Here is a 24,316-nt window from a genome sequence, read left to right on the forward strand (position 1 = left end):
CACATTTTAAATACCAAGGAACTTCCTTTCGTGTTATTACAAAGATTGAATATTGACCAAATACTTCAATCTTGTCAAAAGGGACAAAATGTACCCAAAAAAAGCAGGATTAGAGAATAACTACTAACGGTAAGTTTTTTGATAAGGTATAAAATGTAGCCATTGTAATTTTACTAAAAGATTTTTTGTTTTCCTTTATTTACTGTAACCACGTAGCAATAGAAAAGGTCAAAATCATTACTGATGTCAGCCATCTGTACTGCCCAGCAGTTTCCAAAGCATTATCAGCAACACAACCAAATGATGTCTTCGCTTAGTCATACTTTCTTCATATATCCCAACAATCACCCCAGCAAACTGGCGAAGAAACGCTTCGTAAAATCATCCTCACTTTACTCACTTGGAACCTAACTGTTACAATCATCTTTTTGGAGAATTCTGTTAGTTACTAGTCAGAGGAAATTATCATATGTTAGTAATTAAGATTCTATCTTCAGAATATCCTATTCTCAAAATGTTCATCAGTAGTATTTCGTACTGCCGATTGTTATTCACCTTGCTGACTTATAAACACAGCACACACAGAAAAGGCATCTATCTCTCTTGTTATCGTATCCCTGGGGCTTACAGATGTAAGCAGTATTTGCTTCTCTCCTAAAACTTGTCACATTAAGGGTAAGAGTGATAGCTAATATACATGGTGCATGCTGGTTTGTTATTTTTTTCTAATTTTTAAATTTTGTCAAATATCATATACAAACATAATTTACATGAAACAAACATAATTAGATGTAGAGTTTTTATTTTGTCAACTTCTCTGCACTTGCCAGTGTTCATTCCTTTTATTTAAATCTCTCCCCTCTTCTCACTTCTCCCATCAACACCTGCACGGTATATTCCATAACAACAACCTAGCCTATTTTCTTTGTGTGATGGTTTTTTGTTGTTGTTAATCCTCACCCAAGGATATTTTTTCCCATTTATTTTTAGATAGAGTGGAAGGAAGGGGGAGAGACAGAGAGAGAGAAACATCGATGTGAGAGAGACATATCAATTCGCTGCCTCCTGCATGTGCCTGAGCCTGCAACTGAGGTATGTGCCCCTGACTGGAATCAAACCTGAGATCCTTCAGCCCGCAGACTGACGCTCTACCTACTTAGCCAAACTGGCCAGGGCCAACCTAGCATATTTTCATGTCTTCTGCCATCCTCCCAGAACCATACACAAACGTGAACAGGAATGCATACACCAGCAGGGGGTTTTGCAGCACACCGCTAGTGTCCCCAGATATCTACTGCCCTCTTCTTTCTTTGGGGCCCAATTGCCACCACCAAATATGAGCAGGGCAGATGGTTGTATCATGACCGTGTGACTAGGTATAGTCAAGGAGAATGATAGGGTAGAAATGATTCTGGACATTTTAAAAAACAAAGTGGTTTTCTCTCTGTGCTCTTCCTTCCTGAAGGGTGGCACTTAAAGACAAGGTATTGGAGAGCAACCTACACCTCAGACCAGACACTGACGCTGTATGCTGAGGATGGTGGAACTTCCCCACTAGTCCAGGTCCACAGTGACATCACTGAGCACAGCACTCCCTACACACTCTGGATTGTTATGTGAGAGCTAAATAAATTCTCTTCTTCAAATCACTACACCCTTAGCAATACATAGTTTTTATATTATGAATGTTTTGCATGCAAAAAATATTTTCTGCATCTTGCTCTCTCTCTGAATACGCACTAACTCATGGAACACTCTCAAAAAATACCTGCTATAGTTTTATTCATTCTTTTTCATTGCTGTCAATTATTTCTTAATGAGGAGAAAACAAAATTTATTCAACCATTCCCCTTAATGAATACTCATTTTATTTCCAGTGCTTTTCCACTACAAATAAAGCCACACAAAAATATTGTCTACATGCATCCTACAACTAGGCTTTGATTTCTACAGGATGGATTCTCAGAAGACATGCAGATGAGTCAATGGTGGATATACCTTCATAGATTTTGCCCTCTATTAAAGGTAGATTCACATTTCTACCAGAAGAGTAAATATCCATTATTACTTTGCATTTCCCTGAACACTACCCTCTCATAGCTCCTTTCAGATGTTTGGGGCCACATGAATATGTTTTTCTGTGAAATGGCCTTTCACAATTTGATCCATGTTTTGTCTATCAATCAGTAAGACCTCCTGGTATGCTGTACATTCATAGAGTCTGTCCCAAATATTTCCCCCAAATCTATGACTTTTCTATAGATCTTGTTTATAACATACTTTACCATACAAAACCTTTTATTTCACTTGGTTAAATATTTCTATAATTTTCTTTATAGTTTCTGGATTTGGAAAGGTTGAGGGTTAGAAAGGTCTTCCAATTCCTAGATTTTTTTTTTGGCAAGATTTTTGTGTTGTTTTGAAACTTTTTGATTGGGAATTTGTAGGTAAGTTTTTAGTACATCCAAAATTCATGTTTGTTTTTGTTTTTAGAGGATGAAGACCCAGTTTTACTTTCTCCAGGTAAATGAAAAGTTATACCAGCATCATTTATTAAATGTCTTTTCTCAATGTATTAATAAACTTGGTTATTAAATTTTTATTTTTACTGGGACTTATTTCTTGTAATGTCCTTTTGGTTTTGCTGTCAGGCTCTCCCCCATAAAATGAGTCAAGAAGCATTCCCTTCTCTATGATCTCAAAAAATAACTGTAATATTGGAATTAGTTCTTCCTTAAATAAATTATATAAATATGCACTTATAAAGGGAAGCAGGGCACAAAAGAATACATAAAATTTAGTTCTAGTCATATGAAGTTCAAAATCTACTACAATAAAAATATTTTCAATTTTAAGGATGTAGGAATTGGTGGTAAAATCATCTTTAAAAACAAAAGAGGGAAATTATCATCAGAAAAATCAGAATTGTAGTCACTTCTAGGGAAGATTGAAGAGAGTTATGATGGGGTGGGCCAGACAGCAAACATTTGGGATATTGGCCATGATCTAATCCTTGCCTGTTTACAATGGTATTCCTTAGTATAATTATTTATTATATGTTGTGAGATTTTGTATATTTGAATGCTACATTCACAACTGTTTTAAAATATCAGTTCTTTCATTTATTATGTCAATGACTATGGATTTAATTATCTTGGATTTATTTAAATTCTGCCTTAAAATAAAGGGGGAAAATGCCTAATTGGCATTACATGCAAGAAAGAAGCAACATCCCTTCTAAGGCAATAGGTAGGAACATTCAATATGGGTGGTGAGGTTCAAAGGAAATGTTCTATTTTATTTCCCAAAAGAGCAATTTCTACCATCTGCTCTCTAAAAACTGATGGTTGCTCTGAAAATTTATCTCCCTCATTGTGTTGTCTCTTCTTGCACTTTCAGTGACAACAGTTTTCCAAACATCTTAATCTATGTCAGAAATCTTTTTAAGGATACTAAAAAAAACCCCAACCTACTGCTTGATGACGCTCAGTGTCACACAATCCTGTGATGTGGCTATCACAGGAAATGTGTCACCAATTACAAAGGCAAACAAGTCCAAGTATGTTTGTGAGTGTAGACTAGAGTTAAAATAAAGGATGGCTATCACTGAGCACATGTTTTCTCACAATGCCGCAAATAAACTGAAAATGTAAAGAACATCTTAAAATATTTTGTAGGTGTATTTTTAGCCACCAAAACAAAACTACTATAATTCTTTAACTCTAATAAAATAATACTGCAAATATTACTCATTTAACATCTATGTATTTTCTACACAATTATAAATTTTAAGTGGAAATTGTATTTCATAAAGTTTGATTTCTAAAGGTTAATTATTTTAGGACTCTAAAATTTCAACAGAATTAAATCCTTTACTAACTGCTTCATGATCCAGATAAATTCTGTAAGGTATTATTCATTACCCCAAAGTAATATTTGGAGATGCATATAAAGACAGAGATATAAGGATATTCTTCCCAGAGGTATTTATGTTATTGAAAATTATAAACAATCTCAATACCTAACAAAAGGAATAAGTTCACATAAGTAGGCATATATCCATAATCCATATATATAAAAGCCTAAGCGACCAAATGACCAGTCGACCGGTCGCTATGACACACACAGATCACCAGGGGATGCTCAACGCACAGGATCGGGCTCCCTCCTGTCTGGAACGAGCCTGTAGGGATCAGGCTCCCTCCTGTCTGGATCAGACCTGCAGGGATCGGGCTCCCTCCTGTCTGGATCAGACCTGCAGGGATCGGGCCAAAACCAGCTATCCGACATTCCCTAAAGGGTCCCGGATTGCAAGAGGGCGCAAGCCAGGCCGAGGGACCCCACCAGTGCACAAAATTCATGCACCAGGCCTCTAGTATGAAATATAATATAGACATTAAAAATGGATGTTTGGGACCAATATTTAATAGCATGAGAAATACTTGAAATATACAAAACTATATATATATGTGTGTGTGTATATATATATATCTCTCAAATTTCTAAGAAAAAATATTTTAAGGACACAATGAAAATCTAAAAGATAATACAATAACATTTTACCACTGTTTTTATTTCCAGGTGTTAATTTTATACGTGATTTTATTCCCTTCTTTACATGTCTATAATTTCCAAAATTTCTTCAATAAAAATCCACATAAGCTATTTTAAACTCATAAATACTACTTTAAAAGAAAGTAGAAACTAAGACAGTTCACACATCGAAGCCACTCAACATATACTTTCAAATATTTTAGGATGAAGAAAACATTTTTTCAAATAAGTCAGAAATGACTATGTAATTGCACAAGGGTTATTTTAGCCAAAATGTACACAGACTGTATTTTAAGATATAGAGTAAGTTGATGTTTACATGCAAACTTCTCAATGATGTTAAAATATTTTTATAGTATGCCAAAAAGAAAAACAAAAACATAAGGGTGTGGAAAAAAATAAAACCACACACATTTAAAAAAGAATCTCTGATGCAACACATGGTAACTGTAAATATTTTTTCTTTCAACACATATGTGGGTAGCATTGGTATGCTTATCCCTGACCCAAAATGTCATCATAGAGATATTATTTCATGAAAGACCAAAAAAATTTCAAAAAGCCACCACTTCCTTTCAATTATTTTATTTATTCTATGGTAAACAGCCTCAACAGTAAAAAAATAGTACAAAATAAAAGGAAAAATGGTTGGAAATGACTTGGAATGACTTGAAAAAATAATTGACAGTTATTGAAAAGGAAGAAATTCATATCAAGAGCTCAAAAGGAGGTGCATCTGAATATAAGAAGTATTACCCTCAAAAAAGATTTTTAAAATATAATTTATTTTTATTTCAGCATGTTTTTTTGAACACTAGGATTGCATTACAGAAAAAAACATGCTGCATGCCTTAAATTGGAGCTACAAAACAACAGACAGAATATTACTGAGCTGAAACCTATATAATTTGATTAGCCAATGTCACCCCATATAAATTTAATAAGAAAAGAATATTACTGAGATCAGCAGTAATAATTATACCAAGTAGACTTTTTTTAAAAGAGCCCTCTTCCTCCACCACCTACAAAAAAAAATAAGCTTTTATGTTCATGATATTGTTTTAAATATCTAAGAAAAAAGTCAATGCTTTTTGTGATAGTTTATAAATAGAGTGGTAAGAAAACTTTATAAATTGAAAATAACCAAATTGAAATTAAATTTGAGAAATTCTTAAAAGTACCCATGCCTAACTGGAGTGGCTCAGTGGTTGAGTGTCCAACTATGAACCTATAACTGGGAATCATCACAGTTCGATTCCCAGTCATGGCACATGCCCAGGTTGCAGGCTCCGTCCCCAGTGGAGGGCATGCAGAAGGCAGCCAGTTGGTCAATGATTCTCTCTCATCATTGATGTTTCTATCTCTCTCTCCCTCTCCCTTCCTCTCTGAAATCAATAAAAAATATATTTTTTTAAAAAAATAGAAAGACAAACCTTGCCTACCCTACATCATTACTTCATCTGTGTACCAAAGACAACCTTTTCCTACCATGCATCATTATTCTAACTAAACCTGAAACCTCATATTATTCAAAATATAAAAATAGTGTCAATAATTAGGCATATAAAAAATATGTCAGTCCTACCTCTTTCTCATGCATTCGAGAGAGTAAATGATCCTCATGGAAACTACTGGATTTTCTCAGGCTGAATTTTGGAGTCATCTGTTGAATGAGTACGAGTTATTCAATACTTTTTCAGGCATGGTTTATCCTAAACACCCAACTAAACTTCTAAATTGCCTAAAGTTCATGCCAAAATGATGCCAACACTGGAGAAAAAAAATCATTTATCCACTTCTAAGTGATAGGATTCATAAGACAATTATGCTTTATAATGTGGACCTAGACTATTTTCTATAAATGACTTGATTATTTTATTTAAAAATATCTGTCCATAGGAAAAGTCCAAGGGAATTCTCACCTACCAGAGAAACCGGGATAGGCTTCTGTCTCAGGTATCGAGGATTTTCTATCTGAAATTTTAAAAATAAGGACTTATCAATTTTTGAGCTTTAATTATTATTTGATAAAATATAGAATTAAGCTGCTTTATGAAAATGTTTTCTATATGTCTTAATTATTTAGCTTGTTTCTTAGAATGGCTATTGCATAATCCATTTTTAGTGGCCCACTAACAAATGAAATATAAAACAAAACCTCTGCAGACACAATTGTACTTTCATGATCCTCTTGCAGCCTATGTTTTTGAATAGTCTCAATATTGTAAAAATGCCAATTCTCATTAACTTGATGTAGTGACCAAGTTTACCCAAACCAATATCTAAGTAGGGTTTTTTAAAAACTTAAGAAGCTTATTATAAAATGTGCATAAATAAATAAAGGGACAAGAAGGAAGACAAACCTGAAGAAAAAGATCAAGGTGGTGTGACATAAGAAAACTACAACAGTGAAGATAAGTCAATGGACCTAGGAAGTACCAGAAACTCAAATACATATGAGCATATTATTCATGAAAGATATAGCATTGCAAATTATTGAGAAAATTGGGATGTGTTCAACAAGTGGAAGAAAATAAGATCAGATCCCTCCCTCACACCATATATAATAAATTTCCAATGGATTAAATACTTATAATTAAAAGCAGAACTTTCAGAAGACGATCTAGAAGAATGACTTTATGGCCTTGTAATATAAAAGATTTCTTTAAAGAGAAAACAAAAACAGCATAAGCAAAAAAATTTAATAAATTTGACCATTTTAAATAAGAACTTATCTCCAAAAAATATCTCATAAATAAAATGAAAAGAGAAGCCATAAATTAGGAGATGTTTGCATGAATGTTTGCATGAATGTCTCTAAATGTATAAAGAAGGTATTTAAAATTTTAAAAAGAACAACCCATTAGGAAAAAAATGGGAAAAACTTCAAGACACGTTTCACTGATGAAGAAATTTGAATGACTAACAAACATGAAAATATGCTCAATCTGTTTATTTTAAAAAATGTAAAGTAATATCACAATGTGATGGTATTTTACCACCACCAGACTGGCATACATTAAAAATTTGACAATTAGAGTGTTCCAGATGTGGAGCACTTCCAGTGGGTGTATGAATGACTATATTTACTTTGGGGAACATTCATTAAGTAAAGACAATAAAATCCACTGAAATATCATACCAGAGAAAGAGGCATATTCTTTAGCAAATAACACTGTACTATATATACTTGGCGTTTTAAAAATAGAAGCAGCAAAGGTTCAACAGGCAGCAAAGTGCACTCGATAAGTATTTATTGTTTGAAGGTGTACATATGAAAAGTAACTAACTATTCTCTATTTTCAGAATAGAGAAAACCCACATAGAAAGTAAGTTCTTCAAAGACACGTAAATCTGAAAATACATAACCTCTAATTCATGAAGGAGAATTAAATTTAAGGGGAAAAATAAAGGAAGAGGAAAGCAGGGAATTCTCAAAGATGTTCAAGCTCTAATTAAGCTTAAAATTTAAAACCAAAAGCCAAGAAAACCATTTGTGACTTATTTTTACTCCACTCTACATTTACAAGCAGGATACAAAATACTGGTTTCGCTGACTACAATGTGGCCTTTCAACTATGCAGTAACTCCTAGTTCATGCTCTTCATCTTTAAAAGCCATTAAACACGGAAGTTAAGGACTCACCCTGTTATCATAAATTTCATTTTTCCAATGGACCAAGAAAATAGAAAAAAATAAAAAGAGAAAATTTATTCTAGTATTTAAAAACAACAACAAATACTGTGAACAAGGACAAATTTGTTGTTGTTATTCATTCACAATACACTGAGTTTGTCTCATGACCACTTTTAATATGTAATGAGAATTATTCATAGCAAAGCATGTTCTTGAGTCTATTTGGGAAAAAGAGCACTCTACTTTTATAACAGCAGCCAGATGTGCTTTGAAGTTAAATGTTCCCACTTTGTAATCCACAGCAACAGGGACTTGAAGCAATCTGTAAACAGTCTTAACATTTACTTCTTCATGCTCTTTTAGAAAACTTCTTGTTCTCTCATAATACCTCAAGAAAGAACACCACAATAAAGAGTGTCCAAAATGGGAGCTAAAAAGGACTTACGTGAAATACTAAAGTCTAACAAAATATTATATAGAAAGCAAAGCTAAAAATAATTAAGTTCCAATAGCATGAGTAAACCACATGACTGAACATTTCTTGTTTAAGAAGCAAATAGAATCACAATAATAAAATATAGAATAAGTTAAACTAAACATAAAAACAGACATCTGAATGCTCTCTAATGAAAGCTGGCTTTGACGTTTTATTTTGTTTAGTTCTTTAGCAGATTCATTTGTTTGGTTACAAAGGGTTCTGTCAATTTGTTTCTTCAACTTATTCGCGATTTGCTCAAACTCACCAAATACCCCCTTATAGACTAATGTCAATCAAATAGAGATGGTGTATGGTTCCAGAAAATAGAAAGACATTTTATATGGTATTTTGGCTGTGTTAGAGGAAAGGACATTAACAGAATAGATACAACACCCCCTAAAATAAATATTTTTAAGTCATAGCATCAGTCAGAAAAGCTGCCAAAACTCTTGCATAAAATAAGCTCATTCCTCAATGTTAAATCAATTACACTCCAAAATAATGTTTTTTAAGTCAATATTTTGGAACTTGAAAAACATTTTTCACAGAAATAATACTACAAATTGAGGCTCATTCATTGGTTTACTCACATTTCAACAAACATTTAATGAGTACAGATAAAATACAAATATCAAGACACAATCCATTGACACAAGGAAAAGCTAAATAAGCCAAAGAACAGAATAGAAACAGACATGTCCTGTCACCTGATTTATGAGACAAATAATACTGCAGTGCATCTGGAAAAGAATAGTCTTCTCAATAAATGGAACTGTCCAAGTGACAAAAACAAATCTTAACTCTATATCTTACAATATATATAATACTATCTCCAGATGGTATGTAGATCTAAATAGAAAAAATAAAATAATAGTGTTACTAGAAGAAAACATAGGAGAATATCTTCAGGACCTTAAGATAGTCAAAGATCTTAAATAGAACCCAAAATAGCACTAAATATAAAATGATAAGATGAGAAAAGGAACTGCATTAAAATTTTAAGTTTCTATTCATCAAAGACACCAGAAAGAGAATGAAGGAAAGCAACAAAGTGAAAGAAAATATTTATAACACTATATTCCAAAAGGACTCTAATCCAGAATAGATACAAAATTCATACATATTGATAAGAAAAAAGCCTGACAACTCAACAGGAAAATTGGCAAAGCCTTAAATAGACACTTCAGTCTGAGAGACTATCCAAACTGCCAATAAACATGTTAAAAAGCATCTAACTTTGTAAGTCATCAGAAAATGCATGTTAAAAAACACACAATGCAATGTCAGTAACCACTCTTGAGAATCCTATCTAATAAAGATGGAATATGCAAATTGACCATCACACCATCACAAAGATGGTGGTGCCCATAGCCACAAGATGGTGACACCCAGTCCCTCAGCCCTGCCAGGGTCTCCCAGTCCTTTCAGCCCTGCTGGGGGTGGCAGCCAAGGGGGCGGCGGGTACATATTGCGGCCGGACCCACCCTCAGCCCCCCAGCCGCCCAGGATAGTCTTTATATATAAAAGGCTAATATGCAAAGTCTCCCCACGGGAGTTCGACCGGGAGTTCTATCACTCACTATGATGTGCGCTGACACTGACACCCGAGGCGCAGGCAAGGCTCGGATGTCAGCTGCCCAGCCACCCTTGGCCGCCTGAGGCTCAGGTAACCAGGGCCGGCCGGAGCCGGCAGCTGGGAAAGGGAGGCCCCGGCTGGCAGCCGGAAGGAAGGCCCCGATCAGCCCTGATCACTGGCCAGGCCTAGGGACCGTACCTGTGCATAGATTTCATGCACTGGGCCTCTAGTAGTTACATATTTTTAATTAAAAATAATTAACTGACACCCAACTGGCATGGCTCAGTGGTTGACCATCGATTTTTGAACCAGGAGGTCATAGTTTGATTACCAGTCAGGGCACATTCCCTAGGTTGCTGGCTCAATCCATAGTGTGGGGCATGCAGAAGGCAGATGATCAATGATTCTCTCTCATCATTGATGTTTCTATCTCTCTCTCCCTCTCCCTTCCTTTCTGAAATGAATAAAAAAATATATATTTTAAAATAATAATAATAAACTGATGACACCAAGTACTGAATAGGAACTGGCACACACTGCTGATGAGGATCAAAGTGGCACAAGCATTCTAGAAAATGATTTGGCAGTATCTACTATATCAATTGGCTTTTTGCCGCATAACAGATCACTCAAACCTTTGTGGCTTCAAACTACAACCACTGGATTTAGCTCCCAATTCTGTGGGTCGGCACATGGGCAGCCCCTCCACTGGATGGCTCATCTCACTAGAGTGACGGCAGCCCTGGGTGACCAATTGGAACAGTTCTCAGTGGCCACAGTGACAAAGGCACAGTGAGTAGAATTGCCAGGCCTCCCACAATCCCTCCAGAGAGATAAGGGAGCATCTCCAGTTGCTGCCGTGCAGGTGCTCCCTTGACCACAATGGGGCGGTTCACCCTTCATGATAGACCCTGCGGTGCTGTCCATCTCCCAGAGCTCCCTGAGGGGTCTGGAGAAGACACTCCTGCTGACCTCACCCTGCTCCTTCCCATTTCCTGTCCTGAGAGCTCTCCCTGCACAACCCCCCAATCCTGGGTCCTGGTCTCTCAGCTGTGCTTCCAGGGACCTAGAGGGTCTACTCAGAGTCCTCACTGTTCCTTTGCTCCTGGTGGGAGTGAGGCTCTGCAATCAGTGCAGGACCCAGGATGGGAACTGGGATGAAAAGCCCAAGAAAGTCCTTCCTATGGCCCCTCACCCCATCCTCAGAAATAAGATTTATATAAAGAGAGATACGCATGAAACATATATAATAAAGCAGGCGTCCTCAAACTATGGCCCACGGGCCACATGCAAATACAAATATTGTATTTGTTCCCGTTTTGTTTTTTTACTTCAAAATAAGATATGTGCAGTGTGCATAGGAATTTGTTCAGAGTTTGTTTTTTTAAACTATAGTCCGGCCCTCCAACGGTATGAGGGACAGTGAACTGGCCCCCTGTTTAAAAAGTTTGAGGAACCCTGTTAAATAAAGTATATTAACAAAGCAAGAAAGCTTTCCAAAAACTAAAGGTTAAAAAGGTTAAAGAGTAAGAAAAAATAATACAGGAGGAAAATTTAATTGCTAGTCTTAGTATATAAATCTCTACTTGAAATACATATTCCTAGAAAAAAATATTAACACTCCTGGAAAAAGAAAGAATAATGGTATTTTTAACATAAACTAGAAAATTCAAATTCCAGAACTTCTAATGCATCAAAATGAAGGTATTGACAGTCAAACTAGAAATATAAAAAACTTTGCTTTGTGTAGAGCACAAAAATTAACCAGCTATTAACTGATCATTCAGAAGAAGAAAGGAAAAAAACATTCCGTGGCACATTCTCATACAAACTAAAACCAAAGCAAAACCTAAGCCTTTAATACACTGGACACCTGAATTATTCTACTGTGATCAAGAGATACATAGCTCAGCCTGATTAATGCATGTTTGTAATAAATATACAAAAATACAAGACTTCCATATTTTATACTATTAGTGCATTCTCTGAACAATAAAAATGTGAAACAAAACCTCAGGCAGGCCTAGTTTTAAGGCATTACCTCAAAATATTTTAGATGCTTTCTTTTCATTTTATTATACATTGAAAATTTTAATCCTCCGAACAGTTACTAGTTAAGTAATCATGAAAAGTCTTCCATGTGCTAAGAAATGTACATCAGAAGTTTCAAATAGCTGAGGGCAAAGGCAAGTTTAAAAGGCTCGGAATTTTGTTTTTCACTTTGATTTTGCCTTCTGGCAGAAAGTATTTGTCTTTCAGAGGGATTTCCTGTGCTCTTCTCCCATGCTGGTAACATAGACCACTTCTCCAACACCCTCCAACATGAAAATGTTTTTCTTTTGACTATTCCCCTTGTGATCGATTCTGCTTCTCCCTTCTCTGTCATTAATGTACTCCAAAATCACTGAGATCCATGTAGCTTAAATTCTTATCCCTTTCCCTGCCCTCCAATCATGGCCACTGCCTGAGCCAAGCGTCCTCACTTGTGCTCCCATCCAGCCTCCTCACTTAAAGACTAGGTCTGTTCAGCCTCCCTGTACAACTGCCCCTCTAACAGAGGGACTAAGACAGAAGACTCCCGCCCTGAGTCTCATGAAGCTCCAAACTCTGAACTCCCCAATTAATCGTACCATCTCTTCCAACTCCATGAGTCTAAAGCAGCCGTGGGCAAACTACGGCCTGCAGGCCGGATCCGGCCCGTTTGAAATGAATAAAACTAAAAAAAAAAAAAAAAAGACCGTTTTACGTAATGATGTTTACTTTGAATTTATATTAGTTCACACAAACACTCCATCCATGCTTTTGTTCCGGCCCTCCGGTCCAGTTTAAGAACCCATTGTGGCCCTCGAGTCAAAAAGTTTGCCCACCCCTGGTCTAAAACAAGCTTTTAAACCCCTAAACTGGATTCTCCCATTGGACAATCAACTAACTGATGAAGAGCCAACATTCCCATTTCCTGAAACCTTTGGGTGCCCTTCTGTGCAGCCCACCAGTCACTGAGCATCCTGTATTTTCTGTGAAACGGGCTTCCTCCCGTGCTTCCATCTCCACTGAAGTCACACTAATGCAGAGCTCATTGCGAACACCTACAAGATGATTGGTTCCCTCTCTCCATTTCTACTCACATCCTCCATCACCTTCATAATGCCACCTACTTGATTTTCCTAAAGCACATTAAGCCCATCATTAGAAAGAAGGGTTTGGGTTTTTAAAAAATAATAATCCCTAATGTCAGTAAGAAATGAGAGAAATAGACAATCCCATACACTGCTGGTTGGAAAATAAATTGCTATGCCCCTTCTGGACCTAAGAAAGCAACTGAATATGTATAAAATGACTCTTGTAAGTAGTTTTAGTGCAGTATTACTTATATTAGCAACAAACAGGGAGCAACCTGAATGTCCAAAAATAACTGAGTGCTTAAATAAGTTATGGAATATCCATCCAAAAGAAAAATTAGTGCTACCATTAAGATTCATGTTTACAGAACTATTATAAACTTAAACCAAATTTAAAATAGCACATAATAAAATAGTATTTAAATATAACCGCAATTTTGTTTAAATTTTAATTTTATAAACACACAGAATAAAGGATATATACATAAAACAAAATGTTACATCTCTCAGTGTTATGATTTTAAAACAGTTTACTCCTCTCATTTTCTGTATTTTTCAAATGTTCAAATTACAAATTATTTTTATAGTAACCAAGCATGGAAAAAATTGTTTTAAACTCCTTTTTATTTCCTCAAAGCATTTTAACAGCATAAATGTAAAACGGAATGTAAGGGTTGGGGTAGAAATAAACCTCCTGCCAGTGTGACTCAGTGGTTGAGCACTGACCAATAAACCAGGAGGTCAGGGTTCAATTCCCTGTCAGGGCACATGCTCAGACTGCGGGCTCAATCCCAGCAGGAGGCAGCCGATTGATGATTCTCTCTTATCATTGATGTTTCTATCTCTTTCTCTCTCTCTCTTCCTCTCTGAAATCAATAAAAATATATTTTAAAAATAAAATAAACCTCCTGGGCTTACTATTGCCTTAAACATAAATGCTAAACTTCTCAATTTAGCATTCAGACCTCCCATGCAGTCCAGCTGCGAACGCTGCTCCCCAATCCCCACATACACCCTAGGACCTAGTCATGACAGATCCCTTACCCAGCACTCGTTCTTCATGCTCTGTCCTCCCCACCCATCCAAGTACATTCATGCTCCCAGCCTTTGGATCTGAAAACTGCTGTTCATGATGGCGGTTCATCCAATGAAGTCTCCCTGACATTTTTTTTTTCCAACACAAATACCCTTGCTTCTCCAACACCTCCCTTTCCTCCCCTCCATCTCAATATTCTTCTATCTAACTCATTTTGGTATTTTATCATTTACTATCTTAAATTATTATTTTACTATTTATGTGTATGTCTCATTTCCCCAACAAAAAAGGCAGCAGGTCAGGGGCAGACTATATGATGCTTGTTTGGAATGTTATTTCTCTTTCCTGCGCTCACAGTCCTCAGTGTTAACACAGTACTTGACATCGAACATACAATACTAGTCACTGAATAGAATTAAATTAGTTCAGATGTTCTTTCAAATACTATGATTCTGCCACATGAATCTACATACATAAAACAAATACTTGTTTTACCCCAAGATTCCAACTATTAAGGCGAGCTTCAATGTCGCTGTCATCCAAAGAAACAGCAGATTTTTTCAAATGAACTTCCTGAAATACAAAAGAGAAAAAGAAGGGATGAAGGAAAGAGGGAAGGAGGGAAGAAATAAAAGAGAAAAGGAAGACGGTAAATAAGGGAGGGAGAGCAGGGAAAAGGGCGGAGGAAGACGGACAAAATGTGCCATTCAGAGCAGTGAGAACTTTGTGAGCTTTTTTGGTAGTGCTATATCGCCTCAGAGGAAAGGGTTATGTTACAATTGAGCTGGTTTTCAGTTCTAAGTAATGACTGTTTATTACATCTGCTTAGGGCTATGAGATGCCTTCACAATATATTCACACAGTAACTAGATTTCAAAAAAACCATCAAAAGAATATTTTAAAAATTAATCCAGACTCTTCTCTTTAAGTTCTTTTACAGAAAGTTTTAATTGTGGTGTACCACAGTAGCTTTAAAGGGGGATGGGGAGACACTTGAAAAGATGAATTATTTACTCTCGTTAAAATTAGTTAACAGGAAAGTTTGTGCTGATGTCCAAGAAGCTCTTTGTTCTTAAATTAATTCTCATTCATACACTGAATATAAAGAGAAATAGGCTTTGAATTCACATCACAAAAACACAATTACGGTGATTCTTTACTTTTTCAAAAAAGTAGAATTCCATGCTTTTTTAAATTCCATGTAATATATTAAATTACATATTTATCAAACCAGATTGAAATTATAATTAACTGAGGACAGCCTAAGATCAGTGCCAAAAATGAACAATGATCCGAAAGCGCTAAAAACTTAGAAAGGTTCATTTGTGTAAAATGACAGTGTAAATTCTATAATACAGTCAAAAAAATTTATTTTGAAATTAAATTTGTTGATACAGTATTTTCATGCTTTCAGAAACCCTCATTAATACAAATAAACCTATTTACCTATGATCATTTAAGTCATCCGAAGTGATGAAAACAAAAAGTTGTTTGTTATATATTATATTAAAATTTATTATTGCTTCTATCATTGGTCCCCTTTTTATTTTTATGAATAAAAATGTCTTAAGAAAATGTACCTGCTTTATTTTGAGTAAATATAATGCTTGATAATAAACCTACAAATATTTAAAATGTGCTCCCCTTTATATTAAAATATTTTTGAAAGTTCCAAATTACCACTGGAGAACATGCAAGGAGTTACATTCAGAGCAATATGTGTGAGAACAGTCAGGCATCACTCGGGATATTCCTGGAACTAAAAGTCTTGCAACCCAAGACAAGCCAGAGTTACACAAAGACCCTAGTAGGCAGGCAAAGCCCTTCCCTTCACACAGCTACCTGCAATCCTCATTGGTACCTTGTTCAAACTAAATCTGTTATTTATGCGACTGATCTATGGCAATTAGATGCAAGAGAGGAATTCATAGGTCAAGATATAAACAGTTCACTTCATCAGAAAGGCAGTGTCTCCTATTTCACTACAAGTTAATCCCAACTTCTTAAGTTTATGACAACTGTTTCATGATTTTTATACATACACTGAATAAAAAAGTAAAAATATATCTAAAAAACGAATAGCTTTCCAAAGCTATTCTTTGATACACAAGAAAAACAACAGACTGATTAACATGATGCCTTAGAATTACTGAGAAAGCAGGAGGAACAGTGTGGAATATTCCAAATACACCATTTCTTTGACATCAGGATGGTCACCAAAACTTTCAGTACTTATTTGCTGTTTCTAAGTCATTGTTGGAACTTCGATAATATGAAACTAAAAGTTTGTGGAGTTAAAGCAACAAACAAACAGAAGTAGAATCTGATCTTACACAACTCTTTTGGGTAACATGTTGTCCGTCTTCTCTGTAGGTTGGACTCCTAGAATGTGATGTCCTTTGGAGTTTCGCAGTGTACTGTTCCCTATGGACAGACAAACATAGTAACAATCAGAATTGGGGGTATTCGGAGGACATGGAATTTTCAAATCGAAGCTTACCAAGTTTTCTTGGGATGAGATGATTATTTATATTAACAATGATGTTTCAGTAGCAAAGAAAAAATCCAAATAACTTATATTTCTCACATTTTATTTCATTTAAACTATAAATAGGATGTCACCTAAAAGCCACATACTTGCTTACAAACAAATGCGATCTTTAAGTAGGAATATAATAACTACATGCATTTAAAATGTTCTCCTCCATTCACCTTACCCTAAATGTAGGAAGAGAAAAAAATAAAGCATATATTCTTAGATAATTATTTTAAAAGGTTAGCAAGTTTTGTGGAATTCATGTTCCATATGAAGATGAAACCTAAAAATATATAAAATAACGAAACCTTTATGTCGAAAGTCTGAATTAATTTGGAACCTTGTCAGAAACCACAGATAAATCGAAGTCTTCAATTTAAAAATGCACCATGTCACCCTGGCCGATGTGGCTCCGTTGGGTGGGCATCATCCTGTGCACCAAAAGGTTACTGGTTCAACTCCTAATCAGGGCACATGACAGGGTTTCGTGTGGAGGCAGCCAATCGATCTTTCTCTCCCTCTACCCCCACCCTCTTTCTCTCCCTCCCTCCCTCCATCTCTAAAAATCAATAATAATAATAAAAATTAAATTTAAGTGCACCATGTTAATTCAGGTAAAATATGGTAAGTACAACATGTGATCCAATGTAAAACACAATATAAAAATACCATTCTCAATATTCTACCCTAGCCTGGTAGTCTACTCTACACGTTTACTCACATTGCTTCAATGAAAGTTCCATGACTACAAATATCTGTTCTCTGAACAGCTGCTTCAATATTTGTGAAATGGAAACTAACCATTATATAATGAATTAAAGTCACTAACCTTCAACCACAAGCCATGTCAGGATTTCCTTCACAAACAGTGAGCTGTACTAAGTATTCCAAAAAGATAAAATAGTAACTCAAGACTACACTGAATGTGTTTTTTTGGTAGTAACTCTAATAGAATAATATTCCTTAGTTACAAAATAATTTAGAATGTCTGGGAAAGCTATTTTCAAAAGAGCTATCCGTTTTGTATACCCCTACTCAATATCCCACATAGCCAAATAGTTAAAAATAAATGAAAAAAGTAGATAAATATTTTGAAAATAATCTCATAAGCCAATGTGCTAGAGCTGATAGAATCATTTAATACTCAGTGTGGGAAGAGGCAGCCTGATATATTAAACTAAGCAGTGGCCTGTTCTTCTTTAAGAATAGATTAAACAGTCATAAAAAGGAGCTATATTTAAAAATTGAAAAATGCTTAAATATTAAAAGTAATTCTTCTCATAGAAAATATTAATAAAAAGAAGAACTGAAACATTTATTGGTTTATTACACAGGGTGCATACATAAAACAACACAGCCTTCTACCTCACTTGTAGCGTCCTCTGTACCAATCTTCCTGTTTCTCATCACAATAAATTTTCAAAGTAAGTTATTGGGCCCATGCCCTGACCATATACTCTTCCATCAGCAATTTGCCTTCCACTCACCCTGAAAGTGCTGTATGTAAAGTCATCAACCATCTCCTAGTTGCTCAAGCAAATGAGGCATTAACGTCCTTATCCTCCCTAGTTAATCTCACCAAGGCATGAGGGACAGTGTTTTAAAGCTGCCATGTTCATTGGCTCCACAGAACCATTCTTCCCTGGTTCTCTCCTTGGGAAATCTTCACAGAAACCTTCACTAGTTTCCACACTCCACATCCCATACCAGCTAAAATCCCAGATGCCTGTGCCGAGTCTTACCTACTTCCCTTGTACATGCTTTCCCTGGACAATCCAATATGCTATTAGTTTTTTAAACAGTAAGAAGTTTGGATTACCAAACTCACATATTCGTCCCAATTGCTCTCTCTGCCTCCAACCCCATTACAAATACAAGTTAAATAGCCCCACCTCCATTTCAACATGTCCAAAACCAAATGCATTCTATTGCCCCAGAACACGTGCCAACGCAGGCCAAGTGGAGCAGAGGCTTCCTGAGCCAGCTCCAGGTGAAGGCGGCTGAACCAAGGAAAAGAGGAAGGTCGGTATCAGCACTAAAATCTAGCTGGCACAAGAAACTTAGGACATTAGGCCTAGATATTTCATTTCTGGTCACCGAGGCTGATTCACGCTGGTAACACAATTAACTGAAACTGTAAGTACGCACAAAGGTAGCTCAGAATCACAGAGATGGGGCTGGAGGTCAAGGTGAACAGTGAGACAGAGGATAGAAGGCAAAGCTCAACCCTATAAACCTTCTTCTGAAGGGTAACAGACTAGCAAGCCCTGGTGCTCATGAAGACAGCCTACAATTAGCACAGGGGGCGTGATTACAGCGAGCTCATGATTATGGTACTTGGCCAATTAGAAAAGAGGAACTATGGCTTGATTAACCTGAGGGTGCCCGAACTAACAGCCAGAAAAGCTCCAGCACATTAGAAGAAGCCCTGGCATCAAATGCCTTTTCACTCCTCGTAATAGCAAATTGGGTATAGGAAATAGCCATTTTTTCCTTTCACTTTTCCCTAATGCTAAAATATTTCAACAGGAATTCAGAAACATTTGCTCAGCACCTCTGTTGTTCCAAATACTAGAGGAACAGAGACTTGGTCCCTACAAAGAGAAAGAGATAACCAATGATACATATAAGAGTTAAAAGCCTAAAGAGCAATCACATGTCCTCCTACAAAAGAAAATGTACTGTTAAAGGGAGAAACTTATAAAATGTATTTTTAATCTGTGCTCTGACTGTGATTCAGGTGAACATTTCAGCTGTAGAAAGGAAATGAACAATCTGTGATCATAAAAATGTGCTTACAAATGAAAAATATGATTATCAAATTGTAAAACCAAAATGGAAGAACAGCTGACTAAATATAGCATAAAATCAGATCAGCAAATTGAACAGTTCAAAAAGAACCCTAAGAACACAAAGGAGAAAATAAAGGAATGAATATAATAATAATAAGAGCAAATGCAAGAGATAAGGACGATACATTCAAAATCTCCAATGCCGAAATAACATGAATTCCAGAAGCAAATAAGACAAAAATTTGGAGAATAAGAGTTAAAGATACAGTAGTGACAGTGGCAGTTAAGACTGCGCCAGAGAAGAGCCTGAAAGAATAACCCATGACACCACTGTGAGCAAGAACAAAAATGCAATGCCGTGAGAAGGATGGAAACTGAAGGTCTGCCAGGCCCTGGTTCCAGAAACAACCAGAGGCAGCAGGAAGTGTGACTGCAGAGGAGTAGGAGGGAATCAAAGTTCCACAAAGTAGAGGAATAAAGTCAAACTCACCAGGAAACCAGAGGCAGGGATGGAGTTCCTTGCTCTGAGAGGAAGCTAAACATCAGTGCGGGTGGTCATTTGAAAATTATGACTTATAAGAAGCTATATGCCCCAGAAAGGCAAAGAACATAAACGCAGCCCCAAAACCAAGGGGTCAGAATGGCTTCATGTGAAAGGGACAGAACATTCAGAATGAAGAGAGGCTTCTGAGTCCCCAAATTCTATAAATGGGAAGCAGGCTAAGAAAACTACTAGGCTTAAAACAATCACTTCTTGTGGTAAAAGAAAGGTAATTCAGAGGGAAAAGTCCAGGCCATGAAGAACAAACCCAGGAAGAAGCACTAAGCCCTAATCAAGGCACAGCTGGCAGGGCTCAGTGGAGCATCGACCTATGAACCAGGAGGTCATGGTTAGATTCCCAGTCAGGGCACATGCCCAGGTTGTGGGCTCAATCCCCAGTAGGGAGCATGCAGGGGGCAGCCGATCAATGGTTTTCTCATCATTGATGTTTCTCTCTCTCTCTCTCCCTCTCTCTTCCTCTCTGAAATCAATAAAAGTATATTGTTAAAAAAAACAAATAATTTTTTTAAAAAAGAAACAGGCAACAGGTAGGATGTCTGGCTAGATTTCAGAATGCTGCAGAACTGTCACTGTCTATGTGTTGCACTTTCAGTTTTCTAAGTGAAGGTCCAGTTCCTCTCTCACCACTGTGTTGCCTATATGGGTGGATGGGGGGGGAGGGGGCAGAATAACTTACTCCTTTAGTTCACAGATGTTTAGATTGGAAAAAGCCACACCAAAGAAGCCTTGGCTACACCACGCTGGATATTATTTTTATTAAGTTTATTGAGATATCATTTATTTACAATAAAATCTTACCCATTTAAAATATAGAATTTGATGAGTTTGACAAATGTATATATGGTATAACCATCACTAAAGAGACAGATTCTATCACACCCCAAAGTTCTCTTGAGCTCCTTTGGAATCAATCTACTCCCTTCTGCAAGCCCGGGCAACCGTATTTTGTGGAACCTCAAATACATGGAATCAAAACTATGTACATTTTTGTCTGGCTTATGTAACTGAGGAAAATGTTTCTGAGATTCAGCCATGTTGTTACACATATCAGAAGTTTATTTCATTTTATTGCTGTAGTATTCCAGTACGTGAATGAACCATCGCTTGCTTTTTTACTCATATGCTGATGGACATTTAGATTGTCTCCATAATGAATAAATCTTCTATGAATATTCAGGCTCAAATATTTAGGAGGACATGCATTTTCATTTCTCTTGACTAAACACCTAGGAATAGAATTGTGGATCATATGGTAAATTATCTTAAACTTTAAGAGAAATTTGCAAAGTGGGCATGTTATTTTCAATTCCTGTCAACAGAATAGACTTCCAATTCATCATATCGTAATCCTATTGGTCTTCTCAGTCTTTATATTTTTAGCCATTTTAACGGGTGTGTAATGTATCACATATTTATAATTTGCATTTTCCTAATAAAGAATGATGTTGATCACCTTTTCGTTTGTGTGTATTAGCCACTTATATACTTTCTTTTGTGATGTGTCTGTAAAATCTTTCACACATTGAGTTGTTATCTACCTTTTCTTGAGTTGTGAGTTCTTCACATATTCTGGACCCACGTGCTTTGTCAGATGTATGTATTCAGAATATTTTCTCGCATCTGGGCCTTGCCAGGTAATTTTCCAAATGGTGTCTTTTAATTTCCATAGTCCAGTTAATAGTTTTTCTTCTTTTTTTAATATCCTATTGTAGAACTCTTTGCCATGGCCACAAAGATGTTTCTGTTTCCTTCTAGAAGTCCTATAGTCCTTAGCATTTTCATTTTCATTCTATAACCCACTTCATTTTCCCCATGCGGGTATCCAGTTGTTCAAACATAATTTGATGAAAAGGCCTTCCTTCCTTCACTTCATTCCATCGCCATCTTTGTGAAAAGTCAATTAACCATATACATACGCAGACACCTATTTCTAGAATTTCCATTCTATTTCATGGATCTCTCTATCCCTTCACCAACACTGCTGTCTTTATTACTGCAGCTTTAACTCTACAAATCAGGACTGCTAAGACCTCTTTTCTTTTTTTTATAACCGCTTTGGGTTTAAATCAGGCGGAGGAAGTTCCTTTCTATTCCTAATTTGCTGAGAGTTTCTATCATAGATGGATGTTGCATTTTGTTAAATGTTTTCTCTGCATCTATTGAGATAATCATGTGATTTTTCTTTCTTCTTTATATAAGGAAATAGATTTTCAAGTGCCAACCAACCTCTTACTACTGGAATAAATCCATCTATTCATGCTATAATATGCTTTTTATGTTTTCTGGATACAGTATGCTAATTACAAATTTTTAAATCTATGTACATGAGGAAATATTGGTACACAGTTTAATGTTCTTGTAATGTCTTTGTCTTCTTTTAGAAACAAAAAAACACTGACTTAACCAAATGAGTTGGGAAGCATTTTGTCTTTCTTTCTTTATTGTACAAAAAAAAACAAACATGCAGAACGATATAATTTTCTTCTATAAAATCCTGATACAATTCAGCCATTGGAGTTTGGAAGGTTATTTGTGAGAAGGTGGCTAATTACGAATTAAATTTCTTTAGTAGAGATAGGGCCACTAACATTTCTAATTTGTTCTTGAGTCAGTAGTGATTTTTGTGTCTTTCAAGAAATATGTCTATTTCATCAAAGTTTCCACTGGTATAGTCATTTATAATATTTTCTTATAATATTAATGCCTGCAGGATCTGTGTGGAGCTTCTTTCATTCATTCCTGATATTGCTAATCTGTGTTTTCTTTCCCTTATTTATCTTTAGTTGTGGCAAAATACACCTAACATAAAATGTACCATCTTAGGGTAGGGGGGTAAGAGATCAACCAAAGGACTTGTATGCATGCATATAAGCATAACCAATAGACATAAGACACTGGGGGATAGGGGAGGCTAGGGGACTGTCTAGGGCGGGGGGAAAAAATGGACACATATGTAATACCCTTTGTAATACTTTAAGCAATAAAAAAAAATAATAAAAGGTGAAAAAAAATGTACCACCTTAACCATTTTTAATATACAGTTCAGTGATTGTAACTACATTCACACTGTTGTGCAACCATCATCACTATCCATCTCCAGAACTTTTTCATCTCACCAAACTGAAACTCTGTAACCTTTTAACAATTAAGTCCCCACTCCCGCTGTCCCCAGCCCCTGGCTACCACCATTCTACTTTCTATGAATTTGACTATTCTAGGAACCTCATATAAGTGCAGTAATACAGTATTTGTCTTTTTGTGACTGGCTCATTTCCCTTAGCATAATATATTCAAGGTTCATCCATATTGCAACATGTCAGAATTTCCTCCCTTGTTAAGGCTCAAAAATAACCCGTTGTATGTAAATACCACATATTGTTTATCCATTCATCCATTGATGGACATTGGGATGGATGTTTAGTTAGCATCTTTTCATATGCCTATTTGCTGTGTGAATATCTTCTTTGGAGAAATGTCTATTCAAGTCCTTTGTCCATTTTTTCAACTGGGTTGTTAGTTTCCTTACCGAGTTGTAGGATTCTTTACATATTCTAGATATCAACCCTTTTTCAGATATATGATTTGCAAATATTTTCCCCCATTCCATGGGTTGCCTTTTCATTCTGCTGATGGTGTCCTTCAATAAACAAACGTTTTAAATTTTGGTGTACTCCAGGTTATCTATTTTCTCTTTTGTTGTCTGTGCTTTTGGTGTCACAGCCAATTAATCATTGCCAAATGTGTTGTCATAAAGCATTTCTCCTATATTTTCAAGCTTTACACTTAAGATTTGTGTGTCTTGAAATATGCATTATACATTGATTTTAAGTTTACCACAAAACAAAGAACGAATTACAGCTACATTTATTAACTTGGATGAATCAGAAATATACGAGAGAAAGAACCAAGTGTCAAAATAATGTACAGGGCATGATCCCACTTATATCAAGTTAAAAAAATGATAATCACAAAATACAGAACAGTGGAGCTCTCGGGAGAAGGGAAGTGGAGGCAGAAGGGAAAGGAC

General features: G+C 36.0%; 1 protein-coding gene across 1 annotated transcript in view; it reads right to left on the minus strand.

Moving 5' to 3' along the window:
• The window catches only part of CEP112 (centrosomal protein 112kDa), a 353,141-nt gene that overhangs the window by 303,555 nt on the left and 25,270 nt on the right, over nt 1–24,316 (minus strand). The window contains exons 5-8 of the mRNA XM_015572412.1: nt 16,733–16,823; nt 14,895–14,972; nt 6,481–6,528; nt 6,140–6,217 (exon numbers count right to left, since the gene is read on the minus strand). Of these exons, the coding sequence (XP_015427898.1) occupies nt 6,140–6,217; nt 6,481–6,528; nt 14,895–14,972; nt 16,733–16,823 (295 nt within the window). The remainder of the gene's footprint in view (nt 1–6,139; nt 6,218–6,480; nt 6,529–14,894; nt 14,973–16,732; nt 16,824–24,316) is intronic.

The sequence above is a fragment of the Myotis davidii genome, unplaced genomic scaffold, assembly GCF_000327345.1.
Source record: "Myotis davidii unplaced genomic scaffold, ASM32734v1 scaffold69, whole genome shotgun sequence".
Lineage (NCBI taxonomy): Eukaryota > Metazoa > Chordata > Mammalia > Chiroptera > Vespertilionidae > Myotis > Myotis davidii.